Source organism: Centruroides vittatus, unplaced genomic scaffold (assembly GCF_030686945.1).
Source record: "Centruroides vittatus isolate TY-2023 unplaced genomic scaffold, ASM3068694v2 contig_1788, whole genome shotgun sequence".
NCBI classification, from domain to species: Eukaryota; Metazoa; Arthropoda; class Arachnida; order Scorpiones; family Buthidae; genus Centruroides; species Centruroides vittatus.
The window spans coordinates 561,953-585,489 of NW_027121095.1; the positions used below are offsets into that span (position 1 = coordinate 561,953).

Below are 23,537 nucleotides of genomic sequence, written 5' to 3' on the forward strand. Positions count from 1 at the left end.
TTCGTAGAATTTTGCTTCCATTTGTAATTGGCGGAGAGACTTTCAATGAGGATGTAGTTTGCACACGATACTCTTTAACGCTGGTCTTATAAGTAGAAACTTTGACCTTTGCGACGGGACACATCTGGAAGTAAAATGCCTTGCCCGTGTGGAAGTAAGTATTTTTTATTATTATTATTATTATTAAAAATTAAATGTTTTAAATAATTATTTTATTTTAGGAGTTTAATTTATTTTACATCTTTTGTCTTCTGTTGGCTAGGTCAGTGCAAGTGTGGAGGAAGCTGTAACTGCAGTGGCGGCAGTTGCAAGTGTTGCAGTGGAAATAAATGTCCAAGTAAGCGTTTGTCTTTATTTAAATGCTTTAGAAATTTTGCTAATATATTGATGTAAATTACTTGTGCAAAATGTAAATTTATTTTTTGAAATTAATTAATTTAATAATTTTAAGACATAATGATGACCAAAATTCTACATTATATGCAGTAAGTACAGTAACTTAAAATTCTTTTATAATCCTAAATTTATATATTTAAACTTCTACACAGAACCGTAGTTGTTTAGTTCATGGCCCCTAAATGTTTGTGAGGCGCGAGGAGCACCAAGCGCTTCTCACATGCGCCCATTACACTTGCCCCGTTGCCAATGCATTGCTATGGCTCTGCTTCTGCACGATCCTGATATTTATTATTGTAATATTTACATAGTAAAATTTGTGAGTTTCTTTCGTTTTTGTCAAAATTAACTTTTTTTGGTGCTTCCATATCTGCTAGGACTCCACACGCTGTTATCTCGTGCGCTTAAGTACTAGTGGCGTAGGGAGGAGGGTGCAAGGGGGTCTATCATGCACCGGGTCCACTCGCAGAGGGGCGCACATATGGTTTCCAAGACAAACTATATGTGTTTCTGGAGGGGGGTACCAATAAAGTGTCGTGCCCCGGGCGCCAGTTATGTTCGCTACGCCACTGTTAAGTACGACTCTGGCTCTCTCCTACTATGAAATTTTATGAACCTTTTATCTGTCATTTCTTTAATGTATCTTATAATAATAATTTCTAGATTATATAAGTTACACATATATGTGTGTAAACAGTTTATTTTGACATGTAGATATATAAATAAAGATTTCAATTAAATTTAATTCATTTGAAAAATATATTTCAGAATTTAGAATTTGAATGTTTTTTTTTCGAAATTCATTAACATATCATAGAATGTATCCCTGAATTAAATTTCGTTCATTACTGGTAGATGTTACCTGTCATACTGTTGATGAATGTGAGGCTTAACAGATTATCATTTAAGCTTATTTTATTAATAAACGGTTTTATTTAGCTTGCTTTGTATCATGGCTTCAAATCTTGCAACTTAAAATTCATAGATAGAAGGCTGAAACTTTCAGGACACACCTAAGTCCAATGATAATGCATTTTTATGATGTTTTAGGGGTCACCTTACCTCGAAACTCGATAAACATAACTAAACGTAGCCTTTAATACAATAATGTGTATGTGTGTGTGTAAATTGTACATTGTAACGATGTACAGTACTTGTATATAGTGGGGGTCATGAAGGTCACAAACTTCCAATCTCGAAATACATAATAGATAAAAGTGTTTTTTTAATTTTTTAAAAAAATATATTATTCTTATAATTACTGTATTATTATTACTAGAACAAATTCAAATGCAGAATAGTTTTCACCTAGGAGAGTTTGTTTTCTTCCTTGAGTTTTCTTCGCGAGAGAACTTCATGTTTATGGTGGAATCATGTCAAATTCCATGCTTTACAAGCAATCAGTACATCATTCCAGAAGTAATGTGGAAAACCGCTTCAAGTCGGATAAATTTTACTACCTTTTGTTCGTTATTTTTTCTGAATTGCTTTTCAGTATTCTTAAAATGAAAATATTTAAAAGTTTTACTCTATTATCATTAACTAATTAAATAGAACATATTTTAAAAAATTTCAATTTGCTTCCTCAAAAGAGAAAGACATAACTTGAATAATTATAAAACTTTGTTTTATATTTGTTGGTGAGAGTATCATGACACTCACCTAGTGACATTCCAGGTGACGTCTAGACCTTTGTTTATATAAGAAGATTCTTGTACTTTGTAACTTTCATCACAATTTAACCAAAAAGTTGAAATGTTTGCCAAAGATGCGACATAGAAAAATATTAAATTTTTAAAATTTGTAATTTTTTGTTTATTATTATACCTATTTAATTGTATTTAAAATTTTTTTTTTAATTTCAGATGGAGGCAATTGCGGAAATAATCCATGCACGTGCAAAAAGTGATAAAATATTTTGAATCAGAAACAATATATAAAATTATATATAGTTAGTCGGTTCTGGAAAATTTTTAATTTGTAGATTTACAACTGATGAATATAAATGACAGGGAAAAAGAAATAAATATTTGTTAAAAAATGTATTTTTTTATTAATGATTTTAAAATTTTAATTATACTCATATCTATATACACTAACACGAATCAAATATCGGAGTTACGAACATTGTACAGGTACATTCCTTTGATATTTAAGATTTATAATAAAACAAACCATATAACTAAATATAAAAATAGCTTAATATTTAACTACAGAATTCTTTAATTGTGATTAAAGAATTTGTATCTCGTCCAGAGACGAATGTATGATACATAAAAAGAAAGATTATTTTAGTATTTGGAAGACAGAGAATGATACCTTAAAACAATAAATTTTAATTATTTCCACAGTCTATAAATTAATTTAAGGAAGAATTAACTTCATTTAAATATTAAAATATATGATAATTAAATCTAACTTCTAACAAAAATATCTGTAAACTAGAAAAATGTTAATGTAGTTAAAAAGTTGCTATTTACTTAGTAAAAAACACGAAATTAAAATTTTATTTTTATCTGAATCTAACTTATATTTTCTGTGGAGTTGTTTACGTTATTGAAATTAGCGTACATATGGGAATTACGATTTACTATATTACAAAAGCGACTTAATGTGGACTGAGGAGGTGACGAGTTACCGAAAATGGCGAGTTTTAGGGCTTAGCGATGATGCTAGTCTAAATAACGGAATTTTCGTAAAGATGTTATAAGTTATGTGCAAATTCATATACGTATTAACTACGTACCGATAGTACTTCTACTTGTAGCTAAATTTTAATTTTAAAAAAAAGGCTATTCAGTAGCTACTTTTGAATTAGTGACATTTGCCTTGTAGCGTTTTACAGTGGCACCCTGAAAAAAAAAGGATTATATTCTTTGTTAACGCGTAAAATTGATGCTATTATCAGTGCCGCCAGACAGAACGATAGATTCTAGTGTTAAGTTATAGAAGTAAAATTAGATTACATGTTTTATTCTTATTTTTTTATTTTTTGAACGTTTTTAGTTAAAATAGAATACTGGCATTTTTAGTTTCTACGTTAGAGTACTTCATAGAATTAAATCATTTTAAAAATTTTTCAGAAAAATATCGCTGCAATGACGTTCGATTTACGAAAACAGCAACATAATGGAATTCTTTATTGACTTGTGTCTCACTATTCTCACTGTATTTTAACAGTAATTTGTTAAAATCTTCTGATATGTAATTAATGCATTTCTTAAAATGTGTCCAAGATTAATATTAGTGAAACAAATGTTTATGCATTATACTGTATATTATAAAAACTATTAATACTATATTTTTAGTTTAGTTTGCGCCACAGGGACGCTCCCATTGTGGGCCTGGCCAAACTGATGATAGGTATAATTAAAAGGCTCTCTTTAGTGAAGAAAGAGTCAAAACTAGAAAAATAAATGAATAAATAAAATCTATCTTTAAAATAATTTATTCACTATATGAAAAAGTTATTTCCTGATAAACTTAAAAAACGATTACCATAAAACAACGAATGTTGTTATAAGCAAAGAATTTACAGTATTTTATTAATGGATTTGTTGAATCCTACAAATTTCTGAAAGATTACTTAACGCAGACTGCTATAATTTATTTTCATTATATTCAGAACTGACTCTAGTTAAATTCTAAGCACCGGTACTCTCGTGATATATCACGTGACCATCCCTATCTCTCCATCCCCTTGATCTTTTACATAAAATTTGGTATAGTGGCTTGTATAAGAGGGCAGTGATGCTATTAAATTTTGGTGGTGAAAGGTCCTGAGAGCGGGGAGATAGAGAAGGGTCGTGTGTCATATCTCGAGATGAAAGAAATGAAGATTTTATTCATTAGTAACATTTATACTTTTTTATAAAACTCATCCCTATCCTCAAAATTTTTGCCATTTTATAGTAATTAAAAATGTAGAAAGTTTTTAGAACAAAATCTGTTAACAGATGGCGCCACACATTTTATTTATCGTGCTGAGTAATATAAAAGTTGTTTTTTAAATAAAAGCTCATAACAGCCGAGAAAGTTACGCAACTCGTTGCTGGATTTATTATTATTTTTTTATGTTCGGGAGATCTCAGAACGCGGAGATTTGCAAAAACTCGGAGGGTAAAACTGGATACGGTTTCATTACTTGCCCTTGTAATGTATATATAACAGCCGGAAAAGTAAAAAAAAAAAAAAAAAAAAAAAACCACCTGAAATCAACCACTTTTAATCGCACAAACTGAAAATCCAATCACTTGCAACAAATTGTCAGAGTTTTATTGTTGTGTTGTTAGTTTAATGTTAAAAGTTTGAATTTTTCACCGAATTTCGTGATTTTTGCTGATCATTCCTTGCAAATACTTTAATTTTAACGTAAATGTATATGAAAAATCTAATATTTTCGTGTTTTATGATGATCATCTCGTATGAAGATGAATAAAAATTTCGATTTTATGATGACCCTTTGAACCAACGAACTAGAATATACAACATATAGAGTGGCTGTGAACTTTCTTTCTTTCTTCGTTGGTTTATATGGAGGTTCTAGCCGGATCGCCTTTGGCTGTGAACTTAGATACAGCGCTCTTGGTGACAAGACGGGTACTATCGATCGCCATTTTACTTGAAGTCAAAACATGGAAGTCTATACCACGTGTTGGACAGGATTGTCACTTAGAATCTATTTTTCTCATTTATATCTAAATTGTTTTATATGTCTCTAGATTTGAGATTTAGGCAATTAGATAAATAATATAAATCTAGATTGTTTCATCTCGAATTTAGCTATTTTCTAGATTTTGTTTAATTATTATAAAGGTAAGATCAGAGTTTAAACTGGTAAGGTAAATGTAGTACTTAACCCTCGATATAACAATCTAAGTACGAGCCAGGTCTTGAAGGGTTTTACTCTTAGTCATATAATTATTTATAGTGTACTCTGGTCATTCTAATCCGTACCATACTCAGTACTAGTATTCGAACTGTATACTAATATTCCGTTCGAACAAACCTTAACTGACGTCCGGGTCAGGTCAGGTTTGTTCGAACGGAAGTTTCTGACGCATGCGCAATGTCATTTTACAATGCAAAGAATAACGTGCATGCTGGTTCTAAAGTCATACGTCAGCATAAACAGAGTAACATGGCGGAATGGCAGATGAGTTTCAGTGAGTGGGAGGTCTTTCGTTGTTCAAATGGTGTAAATTTATAACAATATTTGCAAGAACTTTGTTTCATCGTAATTTCACAGTTTCTACGAAATTCCTGGACAAAATTAATAGTTCACCCGGACTGTCTGGGTGAAAACCGGACGAGTGGTAACACTACTCAGTACGTTATTAATTTTTTTTCGAGCAGTGTTTTTTCTTTTGAAGAATATAAGTACCATTCTTGTGTTTTTATTTTAATAATTATAGTTTGAGAAAATTTTGATTTCAACTTGTGAAAATATTTGCAATGAGAAACTACATTTTGACCTTTGTCACGTTGTGAACCACATTGTTGAAGTTAAGATCCTTCTAAGAGGTATTCGCGTTTTTCATGAACTATAGAGGGTGCTGAATTTTTACAAAATGGCTACTTTATCTGGGTCGCTTGTAACTAGTAAATGTAAAATTAATCATATATTACTGCCCGATATAATGATATATGCTGCTCGTAGCTGTTTATCGAGAAATTTTATAGTAGCAGAACAATTATTGCTAGCGGGATACGTCATTATGTGGTATCGAAACAAGTGAGCGAGATCGTTCTATACATATTTGTGCCCTTTGTGTTAAAAACATCAGCTTTGACATTGTCCTATCAGGGCCAGATTTACAAGTAAAAAGCTATGTAAATTGTTGCTTAGGCTTCGACTTTCAAGGAGCCTCAAACATTTGTACAAACAAAAAAAAATTAAAGTCGAATTTTGTAATAAACATTTTTTTGCAAACCAACAAAACATACTTTACTTTTTATTTTGTGTAGTATTTCGTTAATTTTTTTTAAGAATTAACGTAAGGTCTTTTTTTAAAATAATGATAAAACCAATTTTAAAAAAGATTTTTAAAGGAATGGGTATAAAAATTTAATTAAATTCAGTTATAAAACAGAAGACTAGTGAAACCTCGTATCTTTTTCTTCCAATAACCGTATTGAATCAGAGAGATAGTCCGATTTAATTTTTTTCTTTTTATGATTGACTTCTAAAATTGTGAAGGGTTGGTAAGGGGACTTACATTCAGCTTGAGGCTTCGAAATGCTTAAATCCGACTCTGTCTCATACAAAATAACTGGCATTTTAACTTTAAGAAAATATCTTTTAAAATTGACAGCATAACTTGTTCGTGTAAAGTTGGACAATCGGGAAACTGCCAATTCTTAAGTGTAATTCACTCTTTCACAATTCGGAGAAGCTCATAAATATATCCGACCGATTTCCGAATAATCATCTGTTTTTCGTGTGGGAATAGACGAAAACTTATATTAGGCTCCCGTAAATCTTTGAAATTGCAATTTGGAACGCAACAGAAAGCTTTGCTTTTCCTATTGTTATTCATATTTACTACTGATAATACACAAGAATTAATCAAACGACCCAGATAGAATAGTTTTGTTTTTAAACACCAGAGGGCGAGCATCCGGTGAAAAATGCGAATTAACGAGCTAATAATTGTGGGAAACGAAAGAAGCGTTTCATTTATCCATCAAAAATAGACAAAGAAAACATGCTAGTAAGTGAAAGATACTAATATGTAGAAACTGCACCAATCGGATGTGTACTGTACAAATTGTTCACTATATGCATCATTGCGGATAGTCAAAGTATATTAAAATGAACTAATCTTTTGTTCGTTATGTTGTAGACAACAACCTTAGACACTAAAGCCGTGAGCCTGAAGAGGATTAAAAAATTACCAATCCGAAATGCATTGTTAAATAGGCGAAATATAGTAAACTATTTTAATCTCGGTTTCTGTTAGCTGCGGATAATTAAGAAAGATGTGATAAATCACTAGTCTCATTATTGGAAGAAGCAACCTTTACTTATAACTTTATATTTTTAATTATTATCGAATGGCAAAAAGCTTTTTAGTAGTGGCGAATTATATATATATATATATATATATATTGTAAATGTTAATAACGAATAAACAAATAACATCCAATCGATTAAGTCCGACTTCTCTCCAGATATAACACATGACACCCCTCTATCTCCTCACCCTTTTAGCCTTTAATCACCAAAATTTAATGACATCTTTGCTCCTTATACACAAGCTATCATGCCAAATTTCGTTTCTTATAGATGCCAACACATACACGGAATATTTTTTCCATTTTTTTTCTTTTTTGAGTAAATTTAGGAGGTCTGAAAACGTGGAGATTTGCAAAAAACTCTGAGAGGGAATTTAACACGATTCCAATGCTTTCCTCTATTATGTATACATAACATCCGGGAAAGTAAAATTAAGAATGTTTAAAAATGCATTTAACTTATCGCTACAGAATATTTTGTCTTGTTTGGAAACGTTTAAATAAAGGGTTAAAAAAAGGAATATCTAGTTATTCACTTTACACAACACAAATGGCAAACCCTTGACTAAAAGGAAAATGGCAGACGTGTATTCAATTTTCTTTAAACATGGCGTCGCTACAGCCACTCTATATACGAGTAGTACATTCTAGCTCGTTGCGCTACTCTGAAAGATCTGGATTGGGTCCAAGAAAGGGTGCCAAAAGTACATTATTGTACACAACAGGGAGGAAAGGAATTAAAAGTGATTCAAAAACTGTACACGTAATAAATAGATGGCCCCTATGTCGGTAACCGAATTAAAATTATAATAAATTAATTATTATTATCTTATTTATTTTTATTTAATTTTAAATTGAAAATCAGTAATAATAATAAATACGGTATAATAAAACTAATGTATTTATTTTCATTGTTTTGACAATTTTGGATACCAGGTAGAGCTAATCATCGTATTGAATGGGAAAGTTTAAAACGAAGATTGGAGGTGTGTTCAAGTATATTTATTTTATATTAATTCTAAGTGAAAATATTAATTGAATGACTTTTTAGAGGAAATGCAACAAAATTAAGGAATAAATTATGAAAATGTATAAATTTGTTTCTCAAAATGAAAGTCAATAGTTTTGATATTTTGAAAATGTTTTTATTAAGCGTGAAAACTTTGATTCGATTTTTCAATATAATCATGACTGTATTATTATTGTTAATTGTTTTTTAGTATGGAAAAATGAAATTTGTCTAATTGAAATATCTCGCGCTATGCATATAAAGTTGTCACAGTTGATAAGACTTGGCTATATCTCCGGAATTTTAATCTATTATTTCCGAAATATCGTTTTAAAGTCTAATTCATTAATTACATCTTTAATATTAAATCTAAATGACAAGTATTATCAAGGTTTGTTGACTTATTATTGTTAAAATAGTTGATTCTCTTCTATCTTATTAAGATACGATGGTTATCGCCTAATCTATATTCTATAATCCATTCACTATTAAAGGTAAGTTTTAAATGGGTATTGAAGAATAAAATCCTGTAGAGAACTAAGATATACTGACAGTTGCAGATTACAAATTCTGTATCTTGGTTTTTGAGTATGCAATATGACTCCTTTGACTGAAAACTTATATTTCTTTTTTTAATTAAAGCTTAAATTTGAACTTTTTGCCTTAACCTTAAAAAGTATCCAACGTATAAATAATAATAATAAATTGTTAAATATGCTTTAATTTGTCAATATCTACTATGCAAGCCTATTGTATCTAATGCAGATGTGGCCAGTCAAATTTCTGATGGTACTGTACAATACTTACTACAATACTAGTGATGGGACACTCGTGTCATATCACTAGTATCATAATTAATAATTAATGTCATATTATCTGTAGTGTGTTGTAGTGCAATGGTATAGCATGCAAGTGGATGTATCGGTCAAAGATGATTAGAATTTTGCACTGCAATTGTATTGTGATATTTTACATATTTTTTATTTACAAATATAGTGGGAATCATATAAATTTATAGTGCTATTAGTATTGTTCATACCCAAATTAAAAAAAATCATGGAGTTTGACAAAGAGAGTAGTTTTGAAAAAAAATGTAGCAAGTACTGTACTTTCAATGTTTCTAGTGACAAGGAGACCGAAAAGGCAAATACAAAGGTGCAAATCCAGCACTGTTTAAAATATTGAAACAAAAGAAGTTTAACCCTTCACATTAATGACCAGTTTGAATTAAGTAATAATATTTGCCTTCTATTATTAATCTTTTTTTTTTTTTGTATTTTCAATAAATTGTTTTGGTGTTTCTATTTGCTGTTTTATCTATAATCATTGAAATTGTCAGGGTTTCAACATTTTTTACTAAGGTGAAAGGGGTCTGCAATAAAAATAAATTGGAAACCTCTGTGTTATAGTAACATCTGATTTGGGATTAACATTTCAACAAAACAATATTCAAATCACTAGGTTTTATTTAATAAAAATTTGGTCTGATGAAAAAGTCTGGTAATGGTTTGATTTAACATATACTGGATTACTATTTATTATATTTCACTTTAAAAGAACAACAAATATACAGGATATCCTCATTAGTTTGTAATACGAGGGATGAAATAATCATAATTTCAAATTATTTGAGATTTGTATATTTTTGTATAATATGCCAAATGCCATATAACTGATGTAATTTATTTAGCAAATGGAATAAGACTACTTACACAGATTGCTATTTTTGTCATCATAATAAAGTGCAGGTAAATAACGTGTCTGGTGAAAAAAAAACACAAGTTGTCAGATAGGTTTTATAAAAAGTAATGAAGAATTTCTTGGAATGTAGCCCAAATTATTTTTAAAGTGGTCCAAAAAGTAGTAAGTTGTTGAAATGTAATAGCCTAGAACCCTGTAAATATCTGTTTGCTACTTGTAGCCTAATTTTGCAATCCTGGAACCCAACCATATTTTATGAAATAAGAGAAAAAAGGTTAGTCAACATGTAAGGTGACACCTGAAAATGTGTTACTGTAAAAGAAAATCATATTGACCAGATTAGAATTGTTCTTGGTCTATTGTTCTCTTATAGCATGGAGGCACTTCGATCTGAATGAATGAGTTAACACACACAGTTTGGACAGAATTTTCACTTTGACTTCCAAAGTAACTGTATTTTGAACTAACCAAATTCATTAAAATGTAAATCTTTATATCCCCAACTGGAACAAATAGTTCAAAATTCCATTAGTTCATAATTGTACTATCTGAGTTTGAATTAATGTATATCTATTTATGTTTATTATGTACAGTACTTGGTTCTTCCAGATTTTAATAATTAACAATCATTCTTATATCTTTGTTGATATCATTGAAGATTGACCAAAGGTGTCTTTCAATATTGTGAACAATAGTTTTTTAGATTTCTTTTAAAGAATTTTACTGTAGAACTGTACAGAATTTACATTTTAACTTTATTTAGTAAATATTAAGAATCAATCATTTTCAATTGAAATTAATTTGCTAACTTTTAAATAGAGTGATAATTTCAGAGTATTATTAGAAGAATGATATCTTGTAAAATCATAATACAAGATGCAACCCAAAAGAAATTCAGACTGAATTTAAAAATAAAAATGTCAGCATTGAATTTATTTCACCTCTATGGTTTAAAAGATTGAAATACAGTCAAACCTCTGTTTTCAAACAACCCACTTTTTGAACAAATTGGTTCACAAACAATTTCAAACTCTTAATTGCCAAATGATAAGTTGGTTGTTGAACAAGCTACTTGGCAAGAGCCAGACACAGATTAGAGAGAGACATGTGGTCAACTCCCTATACTTCCTATGCTAAAGAAAATCAACAGTTTGACCATCAATAACAGGAACTACTGATTCAAAAGTTAGTGGTGCCAAGTTTGCCTCGATTAATTAGATGTTACGACAGGAATCATTGATGATGATCCCATTTAAATTAGATTTCAGTGCACATGTAGGAAAGTTACTAATTCCATTTTTCATTACACACCACAGTTAAATATATATCAAATAAAATAAAATCCATGTTAATTGACATTCACATAATATAAATGGCATCCAGGAATTCATGTTTAAAATATAAATGGCATCCAGGAATTCATGTTTAAAATATAAATGGCATCCAGGAATTTATGGTGTTTAAATCGAATTAAATAACAAAATTATTAAATATAATTTTATCATCATTTCCCATTAGTATGCAATTGGTGATTAGCATTATATTTAACAGTATAAATTAAATGCAAGAACTTTTAATGAACATCTTTTAGAAAGGTAATGAATACAACTAAAAAGGTAAAAAAAGGCTTTATTTTGAAGATCAGGAACAGATTAATCCATTTTGTATTGTTTCTTATGCAAAAATTTTTCAATTTTAGAACAACTTTTTAGGATGAATCATGTTCAAAAACAAGGTTTGACTGTATAAACTTGAAAAGAAAGAAAAAATTTTCCTGCAAAAACTTTTGGTGGGTAATCAGATCTTAAAATGACACTAGTTGTGATCTTCATCATAAGAAGGTAATTGTTTATAGTAATGGAACAATGATGTAACATTAAATATTGTATTAAAGTAGGGAAAAATGGCTACTGAAAGTTTTCAACTGCTAAGACAAGTTTATGGGGACAATATCTTATCAATAATACAAGGTTTTGAATGGTTTTCATGATTAAAGAAAGGTCATGAAAGTGTTGAAGAGACAAGAAACCTGTCATACCTTCAACTTTCAATAAATAAAAATATGAGTAATGTGAAACAATTGCTGAAAAATGATAGACAACTATTTGTTTACTTTTTATAAAATTAACAGGAATATTTAAAAGTTGGTAACACATTGTTATGGAGGAATTACCAAAATTTTGAACACACATCTGATGCCAAATTGTTAATTTTTTGTTTATTTTGTTACTTGTGGAAGAATTACAAAAGATAAAGCTGTTTTAATACATTTTTTCCCCTTGAATCTGTATCTAATCAAAACAATCAACAGTTAGTGATTTGATGAGATCTATTATAAAATTATGATAAATTTATTAATGAAATTGTAATAAGGTGAAATATGGTGCCTACAATATGATCTGGAAACAAAGGCAAAGTGCAAAATTTATCAAGAAAAAAGAGGACACAAACAGTGAAATTAAAAATCAAAGTAAAGTTGATTGCTTCTTTGATTCTAAAGGACTCATTAATCATGATTTATTCCAGTAAATTAAACTATTAATAAAAAATGGTACAAAGTTTTTTTATCACTTATAAATGCAAATTCATCATGCAAGATCATAAATATTGAGTTCTGGTGAGTGTTTCCTCCCCTTTCTTTCTACTTATTCTCCATATTTGTAATTCTAAATTTTCATTTTGTCCAAAACTTACAATGCAAGTAAAAAATAATTTACTTTGACAGTATTGAAGATACAGTATAAAACAAAATGTGACAGCCATTTTAAGAGGCTTAACTTCAAGTGCCTTTAAACATGCATTTTTAAACTGAAAATTACACTGAAAAAAAAGGTATGTCCAAACTCTTAGAAGGCAATTAAAATTTCTATCATAATTTTTGTTTTTATTATTTAAAAAGTTCAGTCTGGTTTCTTTTGGGTTGCACCTTTATAGTTAAATTCCTATACTATAGAAACTTCAATATATAATATAAAAATTTAATGGCTTTTAATGTAAAATAAAAATGTGAATTTTAAAATTTATACATTAGATCTAAAAAAATAGATTACAAAAGTTATAAAAACAAGAAAAGTGACAGAATTCTCTGAATAAATGAGTAAGAGTAAGCATAGAATGAAATTCTACAATATCAGAATATGCTAGAATGAAAGCATGAACATACACCACACCCTCAAATCAGTGCAGAAACACAATTTAAAAGTTCTATAAACGTTTTTGTTTCACTCTTAAGATCTTTGTCAGGTAGAAAACATTTGTAGAACAAATAAATGAACAAAATTCTTACTGGAACTAAATAATAAAATAAACAACACCTTTAACGATCCAGCAGTAAAGATTTAATGCGATAATGTTTTCGATTATTTTAAATAGCCATCTTCAGTTAAACGAACTCAAACAAAAAGAATGTATAAAATAGAATACAAATCTTTATTGCTGGATCGTTAAAGGGGTTGTTTATTTCATTTGTAGAACTTTTAAATTGTGTTTCTGCACTGATTTGAGGCTGTGGTATGTTTTTTTCCCTTTCAAACATTGTCCAATTGAATTGAGAGAATTTTATATACTAAAATATTAATAAAAATAAAAAGATTATTTATGTTTATATTTTTTCTTAAAAATTGGAAAAATTAGATAATATAGTCCTTAAACGTTATAGGTGAAATAACATAAAAGTTTATAATGAAATAAAATATACATTTTGCAATTAGTGTATTATTTTTCTTTTGTACTTTTCAGTTACTTTCCTTTGAATGGAATGTTAAATAAAAGAAGTAGAAAAAGCAATAAACTTTTTATATAGTAGAATTGCATAAAACTAAAAATTTAATGTTTCAAATATAGTAATTAACAATATATTAAAGCCAACTGATTGCCACATTAAAAACAAACAACAACACTGAAACCCAATACATTATAAAACTACAAGCCAACCAATACTGTATGTCATCGGGCTAGATAACGGCTATAATACTAATAAATTATGAAACAATTTTGTACTAGAGGGAGGCATTAGGTGCCATCTCTTAATAAATTTAATAATTATAATTTTTAATTAAATAATTTAAACTACTGGAAGAAAAGAATGAATGTTATAACCATCGTCAGTTATTACAGTGCTGGCTCGGGACGCATCAAGCATCTATGTCCTATAAACACACTCCTGAAGCATTCAACCAGCCATTGCATATCCAACAAAGCATATATAACATAATGTTATATATAATGGAAGATGAGATTGGACTGGAGGTCCAGGTAGCGTAATTGGCAATGCATCTGCACGGTAGACAGGAGTTGCGGGTTTGAGTCCTGTTCTGGGCCTATTCTTTTCTTCCAGTAGTTCTAAATTATTTAATTTATTAAGAGATGGTACCTAACACCTGACTCTAGTACCAAATTGTTTCATAATTTATTAGTATTATAGCCATTCTCTAGCTCGAAGACATATGGCATTGGTTGGCTTTTAGATTGCCACATTATATCAGGTTATATTACTAATACTGTTATTAATTAAATGCTAAGTAATTTGGAACTAGAGACAGGTGTTAGATGCCATCTTTTGCTAAATTTAATAATTGTGATTAAATTAATATTTTATTAATTAATTTAGAAGGTTCTGGAAGAAACAAATCTGCCTGAAGTGGGACTTGAACTTACAACTTCTGCTTACCATGCAGTTATGTTGCCATACCTTTGTCTGATTCTTTGGCTTTAATATATAACTATCAGGTATACATTACTAACAAATATAAACATTCAGGTTTGATGTTTATATTTGTATATAGTAATCAACAATCTTTAATCCAACAAATGCATGCATAATAAGGAAAAGTATTGGAATTGTGTCAGATTTGACTCTCCAGGTTTTTGCAAATCTCCATGTTTGAGACTCCTGAAACCAAAAATGTCAAAAAACGGAAAAAAAATTTGTGTTGGCATCCGTTTCATTTAATATCTCAGGATATGTTGAAGGTTAAGAAACAAAATTTGGCATGGTAGTTTGTGTATAAGGGGCTATCCATAAATTACGTAAGGGCGATTTTGGTCATTCTACACCCCCACTCACCTGTGTAAGAAACCATATTTTCTTTGATCTCCCCTCCCCTTCCCTACCTTACATAATATTTAGGCATGATTTTATAGAAAGATTTTAACAAAAAAAAATTTTTTTTATGAAACCCTAAAAAGCTTAGGTCCATCAAAATATATAATTACTAGCAGGTAGGCCCGGCATTGCTCAGGCAAAAGTAACGATAGTGAAGATTAAGATTGTTATGTTATAGTCAACCTTACCTGTTTTCACAGAATGCAAGAATTGGATTCCCCTGTTTCTAGACTAATTAGAGAATTTTTAGATGGGTCTAAAAATATGTTCAATTTCCTGCAAAAATGAAAAAAACTGCATTTGTGTCTTGCCCGTCACTTTCTCTTAACAATTCCATTGCTACGTAATACTTCCATTGTTAATGGAAGGGTTAAGTCTTAATCCTGTCCTTCTCCCCCGAGAGAAGGAATTTCAAAAAATCCCTTCTTAGTGTGCGTTCTCGTGACATACCCTAACTGTGTATCAAATTTCAACTTTCAACTCCTAACCGTTTGGGCTCTGCGCTGATTATTATTATTATTATTATTATTATCATCATCAACTTGTTTCGATTATATATATAGATTAATTAGTTAATTAATATGTACTATTATTTATAAAAGACTTTGTGAACAAATTTAAAAATATAAAAATTTAATGAATTTGAATGAACAATTTATTTTAAGAACTTTATTTTTTAATTATTAACAATCTTTTTATTATTATTATCATTAATCAACGTCATAATATTCATTTTTATATTAATTTCAATGTTAACTTGTCCATGGATTTTTCAGCCAATTTTCAAGTGATCCGATCACAGGCAAGGAGTCTGATTCAGAAACTTTATTGTTTTTTAATTCAAGAGATTCTGTACTCTCAACATCTTCAGACATCCATTCAGCATCTACTGGCTTTATTTGATCATTAATTTTCATTATACTGTCAAATTCCTTCAACTCCAATAGGCACTCAAAATCTGCGGCATGGCTAGCAGCAGTCTATTTGTTGTGTTTTCCACTTCTTATGGCAATATAAGTTGGCCTTGAGTAACTCACTGCTTTAGGATTTCCCAGTCCTTGCAGTCTATTAATCACTATACCTGCATAAACTGATGGGATTAGTTTGTGTCTTTCCAATATAATAAAATCGTGATTGCGATGCTTTACTCTGTACTCTATGTGCGTTAGGATAAGTGATTGTTTTTGTGCTGCTTTTAGACCGATAGATACCCATGTCTTATCGTCATGTGAAATAAATGCAACTTGTTTCGGTCCAAGAGCAGAAACTAGAGATTCTAAAGCATGTATCAAGGCTGTATAAGATCGACAATCGGGATGAGCTTTATAGCTATCATATTGGAAGAATTCACAAATATGTAGTGCTTCTAGATAAATTGAAACCTTCTTCCAAAAGCTTTGTAGCCTATGCAACTCGTCAAGAGTTTTACAAGCTCTTATATCATCTGTGCGGCGATGATCGTGCGTTGCACCTCCGAAAGAAGCTATTTCTGTAATAGTTTGTAACAAAACCAGCTGCTTCTCTTCAATGTGTGGTTTCCCAGCATTTTTTTTTTGTTTTTTTAAGTTTTAAAATTGAAGCTGCAGCCACATTAGATTTGTATATCAATTTCAGCTTGTTTTTTCGAGCAGCTCTGAATTTTTGCTGGTAATTGGCATTTTTTTGGTTTTAATCAAATTCTGTTTGGCTATACCTAGTTCATTTTTTGTTTTTTAAATATCATTTAGTGAAATGTCTCCTCCTAGATTGGCATCTCAAGCTGAAAGCTAAATGTTCAATTTATTTTTTAAACTTGTAACTTTTTCAGCAGCCTCATCTTGAGGTGGAGCTTTGCATGTTTTATAAGCTTTTGGCAAAGATATACTATTTTCAACAGTAGACTCAACATCAATGCTTTTTACAGTAGGAACAGTATTATCATCTTGGTTACAGGTCAAATTAGTTATTATTTTTGCAACGATTTCAGACTTGTTCTTTTGATTGACTAGGTTGTAATGATTCTGTTTCATAAAAAAATAATAATTATATACAGTCAAACCTGTTTTTATGCGCTCTTTTTATGTGCGATTTTTTTAATGCGAATTTTTAATTTGTGCAGTATAGTTGGCGACTAGTCTCGTGCGATTCGTCATGTCTCACGTTGACTTATTATAGCTAAATAAACTTATTATAGCATAAATGCACTTATTATAGTAATATTATTGCATGAATATGCGAAAAATGAAATAATTTACTTTTTAAGTCAACAAAACACCACCTGGACAAAAATATGTAAAACAGTTGATAGACCAGACGATGCAGTCAAGTGCTGTCAAATTAGTTATTATTTTTGCAACGATTTCAGACTTGTTCTTTTGATTGACTAGGTTGTAATGATTCTGTTTCATAAAAAAATAATAATTATATACAGTCAAACCTGTTTTTATGCGCTCTTTTTATGTGCGATTTTTTTAATGCGAATTTTTAATTTGTGCGGTATAGTTGGCGACTAGTCTCGTGCGATTCGTCATGTCTCACGTTGACTTATTATAGCTAAATAAACTTATTATAGCATAAATGCACTTATTATAGTAATATTATTGCATGAATATGCGAAAAATGAAATAATTTACTTTTTAAGTCAACAAAACACCACCTGGACAAAAATATGTAAAACAGTTGATAGACCAGACGATGCAGTCAAGTGCTGTCAAATTAGTTATTATTTTTGCAACGATTTCAGACTTGTTCTTTTGATTGACTAGGTTGTAATGATTCTGTTTCATAAAAAAATAATAATTATATACAGTCAAACCTGTTTTTATGCGCTCTTTTTATGTGCGATTTTTTTAATGCGAATTTTTAATTTGTGCGGTATAGTTGGCGACTAGTCTCGTGCGATTCGTCATGTCTCACGTTGACTTATTATAGCTAAATAAACTTATTATAGCATAAATGCACTTATTATAGTAATATTATTGCATGAATATGCGAAAAATGAAATAATTTACTTTTTAAGTCAACAAAACACCACCTGGACAAAAATATGTAAAACAGTTGATAGACCAGACGATGCAGTCAAGTGCTGACATCTGTTGTCAATAAATTCTATTTCTACGGTTTTGAGTTATTTTCTATGTGAGACTTTTTTTATGCGGTCCCTGTTGACCGCATAAAAAAAAAATATTTTTTAATTGTGTTGCGAAAACTATTATTTACAGCCATTCGTGAAGTTTCGTGAGATTTTTTTTATGCGTTTTTTTTAATGCGGTCCCTATCCCCCGCATAAAAACAGGTTTGACTGTATATATCAAGTTTATAACACTTCCTTGATAAGAAAGCCAAAAAGTATAAAAAGCAACTTGTACCTTACTAAAACACAACAATAAGCCAACTTTTCTATTTTTATCTTGAGTGTTGTAATAGTTTATATGTTGTATAAAAGTACTGAACCCTTTCGTATCAGTGCTGTATTGAGCTTTTGCTTCGGTCCATACAAAATTTGCATCTTTTTGAACATTATCACTTTTCTTGTCGGGATATGCTCTTTTATATGACTTAAGAATCTTTGGTAAACATCATCTAAGTTTATTTTTTGCATTTTTACGTTTATTATTCTATCACATCACATGGATGGCATTAGTACAATGAGCATTCTTAACAGAAACCGTCCAATTAAAGCCAAATTCAAAACTCTACCACTCAACGAGTTCAAAAAATAAAAATAAGAATATTATGTAAGACGAGATATATTACCCCCTACCCCTGAGTAAGAAATTGTAAGAAATCCTTGACCCTTACCTACCCCAAAATACTTTATGTAATTTATGGACAGCCTCTAAGGGGCATTGATACTACAAAATGTTGGTGGTTAAAGGTTGACAGGATAGGGAGATAAAGGGGAGTTGTGTCATATCTTAAGGAGTCAGACTATTATATTTATATTTTCCAAAGACAGAAATGTAATAATTTTTAAGAATTCAGTTTATTACTTGATAAATGTTTTTCAAGTTTATTTTATCTCATTATCAGATTCAAATTTAATAATGACATTAAAATCAAACATTGTTTATTGACTTAAACATAAAAATGCATAAAAAAGCATTAAATCAAACATAAAAAACATTCTATGTTTTTTATGTTTGATTTAATGTTGCTATTAAGTTTGGATAATGATGGTGATATATAATAGTCTCAAAAAATGTTTAATGACATAAACCTACTTCTTAAAAATTATTAGAATTTTGTAATATGCATTCTATATATCTAGGACTGATTAGATGATCCTAGTAATTGTGTAATTTGAAATTCAAATGCATGTTAAACTCCATCTTGTGGTAGACAAAGCAAGTGTGCCTACCCATAGGCTGGAGAAGGTTGTGCACACCCTTCTCACTCCCCACATGGAGGACTACTGTTACACTGTTGCTAGCCTAGTGGAGCTCATAATGCAATTGAAAGAGGTCACCTCTTCCTAGTACATCACAGTGTTTGACTTTAAGTCTCTCTACCTCTCTATCAAGCTCCCTCCTTCCTTTTGGGTTCTCAGGGACATCCTATTTCGAAAATAACTCATTACACCACCTCGTGCTGGGGATGGTCCACTTAATTTGTTATAATTCGGCTTTCCAGTTCAATGGTGTCATCTACGCTGAAGGAAAAGGGGGTCCCCATGGGCAGCCATGTATCAGGGAACCTTTGTGAAATAGTAGTACGACAGTTGGAGAACAAGATCCTTCCTCAGTTCTTCCCCAACATCCTGTTATATAGGCATGGTTGGCATGATTTTAAAAAAATGTTTTAAAACTTTATTAAAACATGTTTTAAAACATAGGCATCAGATTTAAAACATTTTTTAAAACAAATGTTTTAAAACATTTAAAACGTGGTTTTTTTGGGGGGGGAATAAAACACTGGGATCTACAAGTAGTAAAATATAAAAATAAATCAGAAAAACTTCAGTGTAAGACTCAAGAATGTACAGAATGTTTTATTTAATATAAAATACAGCATTTTTAAATGTTTCTTTATGAAATGGCATTTTTAAGATTTGCATGTACAAAACCAAAACAGGATTGACAACGTGGCTTCTTCAGCTTGAAGACTTTCTTATTTTCAGAAATGTATAACGCTCAGTAGTGTTGTTTAGGTGAATGAAAACTTTAACCTCTTTAATGTTGATATCTTGAGCCAGTAAGTTTAAAATATGAGCAGAGCATCCATAAGTGACAATATCTAAATTTTCTGTCATTGCTAATGTTTCTCTCATTTTTTTCATATTGCTTGCATTGTCACTTACCAGGCTTCTTACTTTACAGCCATACTTTTGATTGCATTTTTTTATTGCTGCAGTTGCAATAATTTCTAAGTGGTTTGATGTGTGTCTTTCTGTGCCTGTATCAACTGAGTCAGTCAAATGAACTGTTCTATTAGGATCAGTCATACAGACACGAAACACTGGTTCATTATGGATATTACTCCATCCATCAATAGCCATACAGACTGTAATATCCTTTAGCTCATCAGCTGATTTATTCTCAATGGAATTGTGTACAGTGACCAGCAAGGGTCCCCCAATTTCCTTTCTGTTTGGAGGGTCATATTCAGGTCTCAACATCTGACAAAATTTTATAAATTTGGGGTGTTCTACATGAGTAAAGGCTGAATTGGTGGCATATATAAATTTTGCGCATTGGAGATCCAATTGCATTTTTTGATTAGTTGACGTTTTCACAATAAATGAATCAATGTGTTCCAATTTTACTTTGCTGATCAGAGACTGTGTAAGGATTTTCTAGCCTTTCAGTAATGTACTGTACATGTTGAGTATCCTCTCCATATACAGTATATAGAGGGAGATGCCAATTTATCTACCACTAGACCTAATTGTTGACCCAGCTTGTGTGTTGTTGCAAAAGCAAAGATGCATGGAAGTGACAATGGCTTTTGAAAGATTCAAAATATATGAGTTCATATTTTGAGTCCAAGTGTGGAAATTGTCAATTCATTACTGAATAGAAACTAAACAATAACTAGCTTGTTTGTCCAATTGAATTTCTTCTGTTTTGAAAAGCAACAGTTTCGTTGCCTGAAGAATAGAGGACAATGCAAGTTTTTAGTTGTCATGATTAAAAAGCTGCCAGTATGAGTTCTTGGGTTCAAATAAATGTTTCATTTTGCCAACTAAAATTGCTACTGTGCTCTGTGTGTTACAGGTAAAGAAACAAACTGTAATGCATTGTGCTGTAATATGATACTTTAGAATACTTTACAGTTCTTAACAACTTTTAAATGACAAATGATGTAAACTAATTTTATTGTTTAAATAAATAAATTTGTTGCTTCTATCTTTAAAATATAAAAATATGAATGTATGTAAAAGTACATACAATTAAACATTTGGCTTCAAAACATTATTACATGACTTCTTATTTTTATTGAATTTACTAGTAAAAAGTATCAAATTACTAGTATATTACTGATGCATTTTTAATTGATTACCAGTAAATTGCTTACTGGTAATGCAATTCTTATTATGTACATGTCATTTTAAAATGAAAAATATGTAATTACATAAAAATCCAAGATTGGGATGAGAAATCAATTTGTTTTCATAAATAAAATGATCACTGAACAGAACCAAAATCTGAGATTTAGACCAGTAAATCATCATCAGTGCTCATCTTGTAGGATTGTCAAATGAATTTTTTATACTAAAATCTGTGTTTTGGATAATTATTGTTTTAATATAATTGCAGTGTAAAAGTGATTACAATAATTATTTTTGAAAAAATTAAAAAAATTTTTTTTTTAAATATTAATAATCTAATATATTTTAATTATTAAAATTTTTAATCATTAATTGAAAATATTTACTTACTTCTATCTCTTATTTTTAGTATGACGATATGAATATGTCACCTTCAAGCATGCTTGGATCTTTACAAAATATTTATTGTAATGATACAGCTGTATTGGAAAAATGCAGAGAACTCAGCATCAATTCAACTCAAATTGAAAATAAGAAAAATTTTTATATTGGACTGAGTCTGGCAGTCAGTTCTAGTTTGTTTATTGGTTCAAGCTTTATAGTAAAGAAGAAAGGTCTTTTGAGAATTAGTAGACATGGTCAAATTAGAGCAGGTAAAATTAAATATAAAATTGATTTTATATTAAATTATTTATATATTTATTAGCTATTACAAATTATAAATTATATAAACAGTATATGCTTTAATGAAGTATTAAAATCATATGAAAAGAAAAATGATTATATAATAATAATCTTGGAGTATGGAGTACTACAGTTTAATGTAGTACTCCATACTCCCAGAATACTTCATCAAAGTATATATTAATATAATTTAAGTTTTTGGAATATTTTATATAATTATTATAAATTAATAATTCATTAATGGAACTTAATTAATATGTTAAATTTTTTAAATTAAATTGTGTATATAATTTGACAAGATTTTATAGACAGAAGTTTAACATCTATATACTATATATACAGAATATGCTAAGGCAAAGTCCATTTCCAATTTGTTAATGTTTATATGAATAATGTTAATATGTTTATAATAATGTGTTGCATATGAATTAGGTTTGTTTTATGCATCATTTTTGATGTATTTTGAAGCTTATTTAATGTAGATTAGCTATATTGCATCTGTTTTACTGTTTAATTTCATTTAAAATAATTGGAAGCGATAGTATGCTCAATTTTGCTCTTTCTGCTGTGGCACTCCTCCCTGCAATTCTGGTTATTGAACTTATCCCATCCAGTATAAAATCACTTCTGAAAATAACTTCTCGAATTGGCATTCTTTCATACATTTTCATTTACTTTTTAATTTTATGTTGTTAATGGGAAAATTATTATAAATTAAAGGAGGATCAGGAGGATTGACCTCATTTCTTCTCAATGAAGTGGGGCATAAATAAAGAAGAACTTTTACAAGTAGACTTAACACTCTTCTAAGACTGCATTAATTTACAGCACAGATTCTTACACACCTTTTACACACAGCCGTTTTTTGCTATCATTCAAACGTTTTCGGTTATTTTTAATAACCTTTAATGGTTAATGGCCAATCATAATGGACCATTACGATTGGCGACGTTTGTTCAAATTACGACCGCATTTGACTATAACGGTTCTTGAAAAGGGTTATTAAAAATAACCGAAAACATTTGAATGATAGCAAAAAACGGCTGTGTGTAAAAAGGTGTATAAGAATCTGTGCTACAAGTAGACAAGAAAGAAACATAAAACTATGCTTGACTATTGTCATCCATTGACTTACTTTGCAGCTGAAACAAATATCT

General features: G+C 29.8%; 1 protein-coding gene and 1 long non-coding RNA gene across 3 annotated transcripts in view; both read left to right on the forward strand.

The window, feature by feature from the left end:
- LOC136969453 (uncharacterized) lies at nucleotides 1-2,441 on the forward strand. The gene is made up of 3 exons (XR_010879827.1): nucleotides 1-154; nucleotides 263-337; nucleotides 2,262-2,441. It is a non-coding gene; the product is annotated as an uncharacterized lncRNA (long non-coding RNA).
- Nucleotides 2,442-8,342: 5,901 nt separating this feature from the next.
- The window catches only part of spict (magnesium transporter spict), a 112,002-nt gene continuing 96,807 nt past the window's right edge, over nucleotides 8,343-23,537 (forward strand). Inside the window, exons 1-3 of one of the 2 annotated variants that reach the window (XM_067263634.1) lie at nucleotides 8,364-8,399; nucleotides 13,862-13,896; nucleotides 22,106-22,349. In XM_067263634.1, the coding sequence (XP_067119735.1) occupies nucleotides 22,115-22,349 (235 nt within the window). In that variant the 5' untranslated portion in view covers nucleotides 8,364-8,399; nucleotides 13,862-13,896; nucleotides 22,106-22,114. Of the gene's footprint in view, nucleotides 8,400-13,861; nucleotides 13,897-22,105; nucleotides 22,350-23,537 lie in introns of both variants that reach the window. The other variant, XM_067263635.1, reaches the window with a different exon arrangement.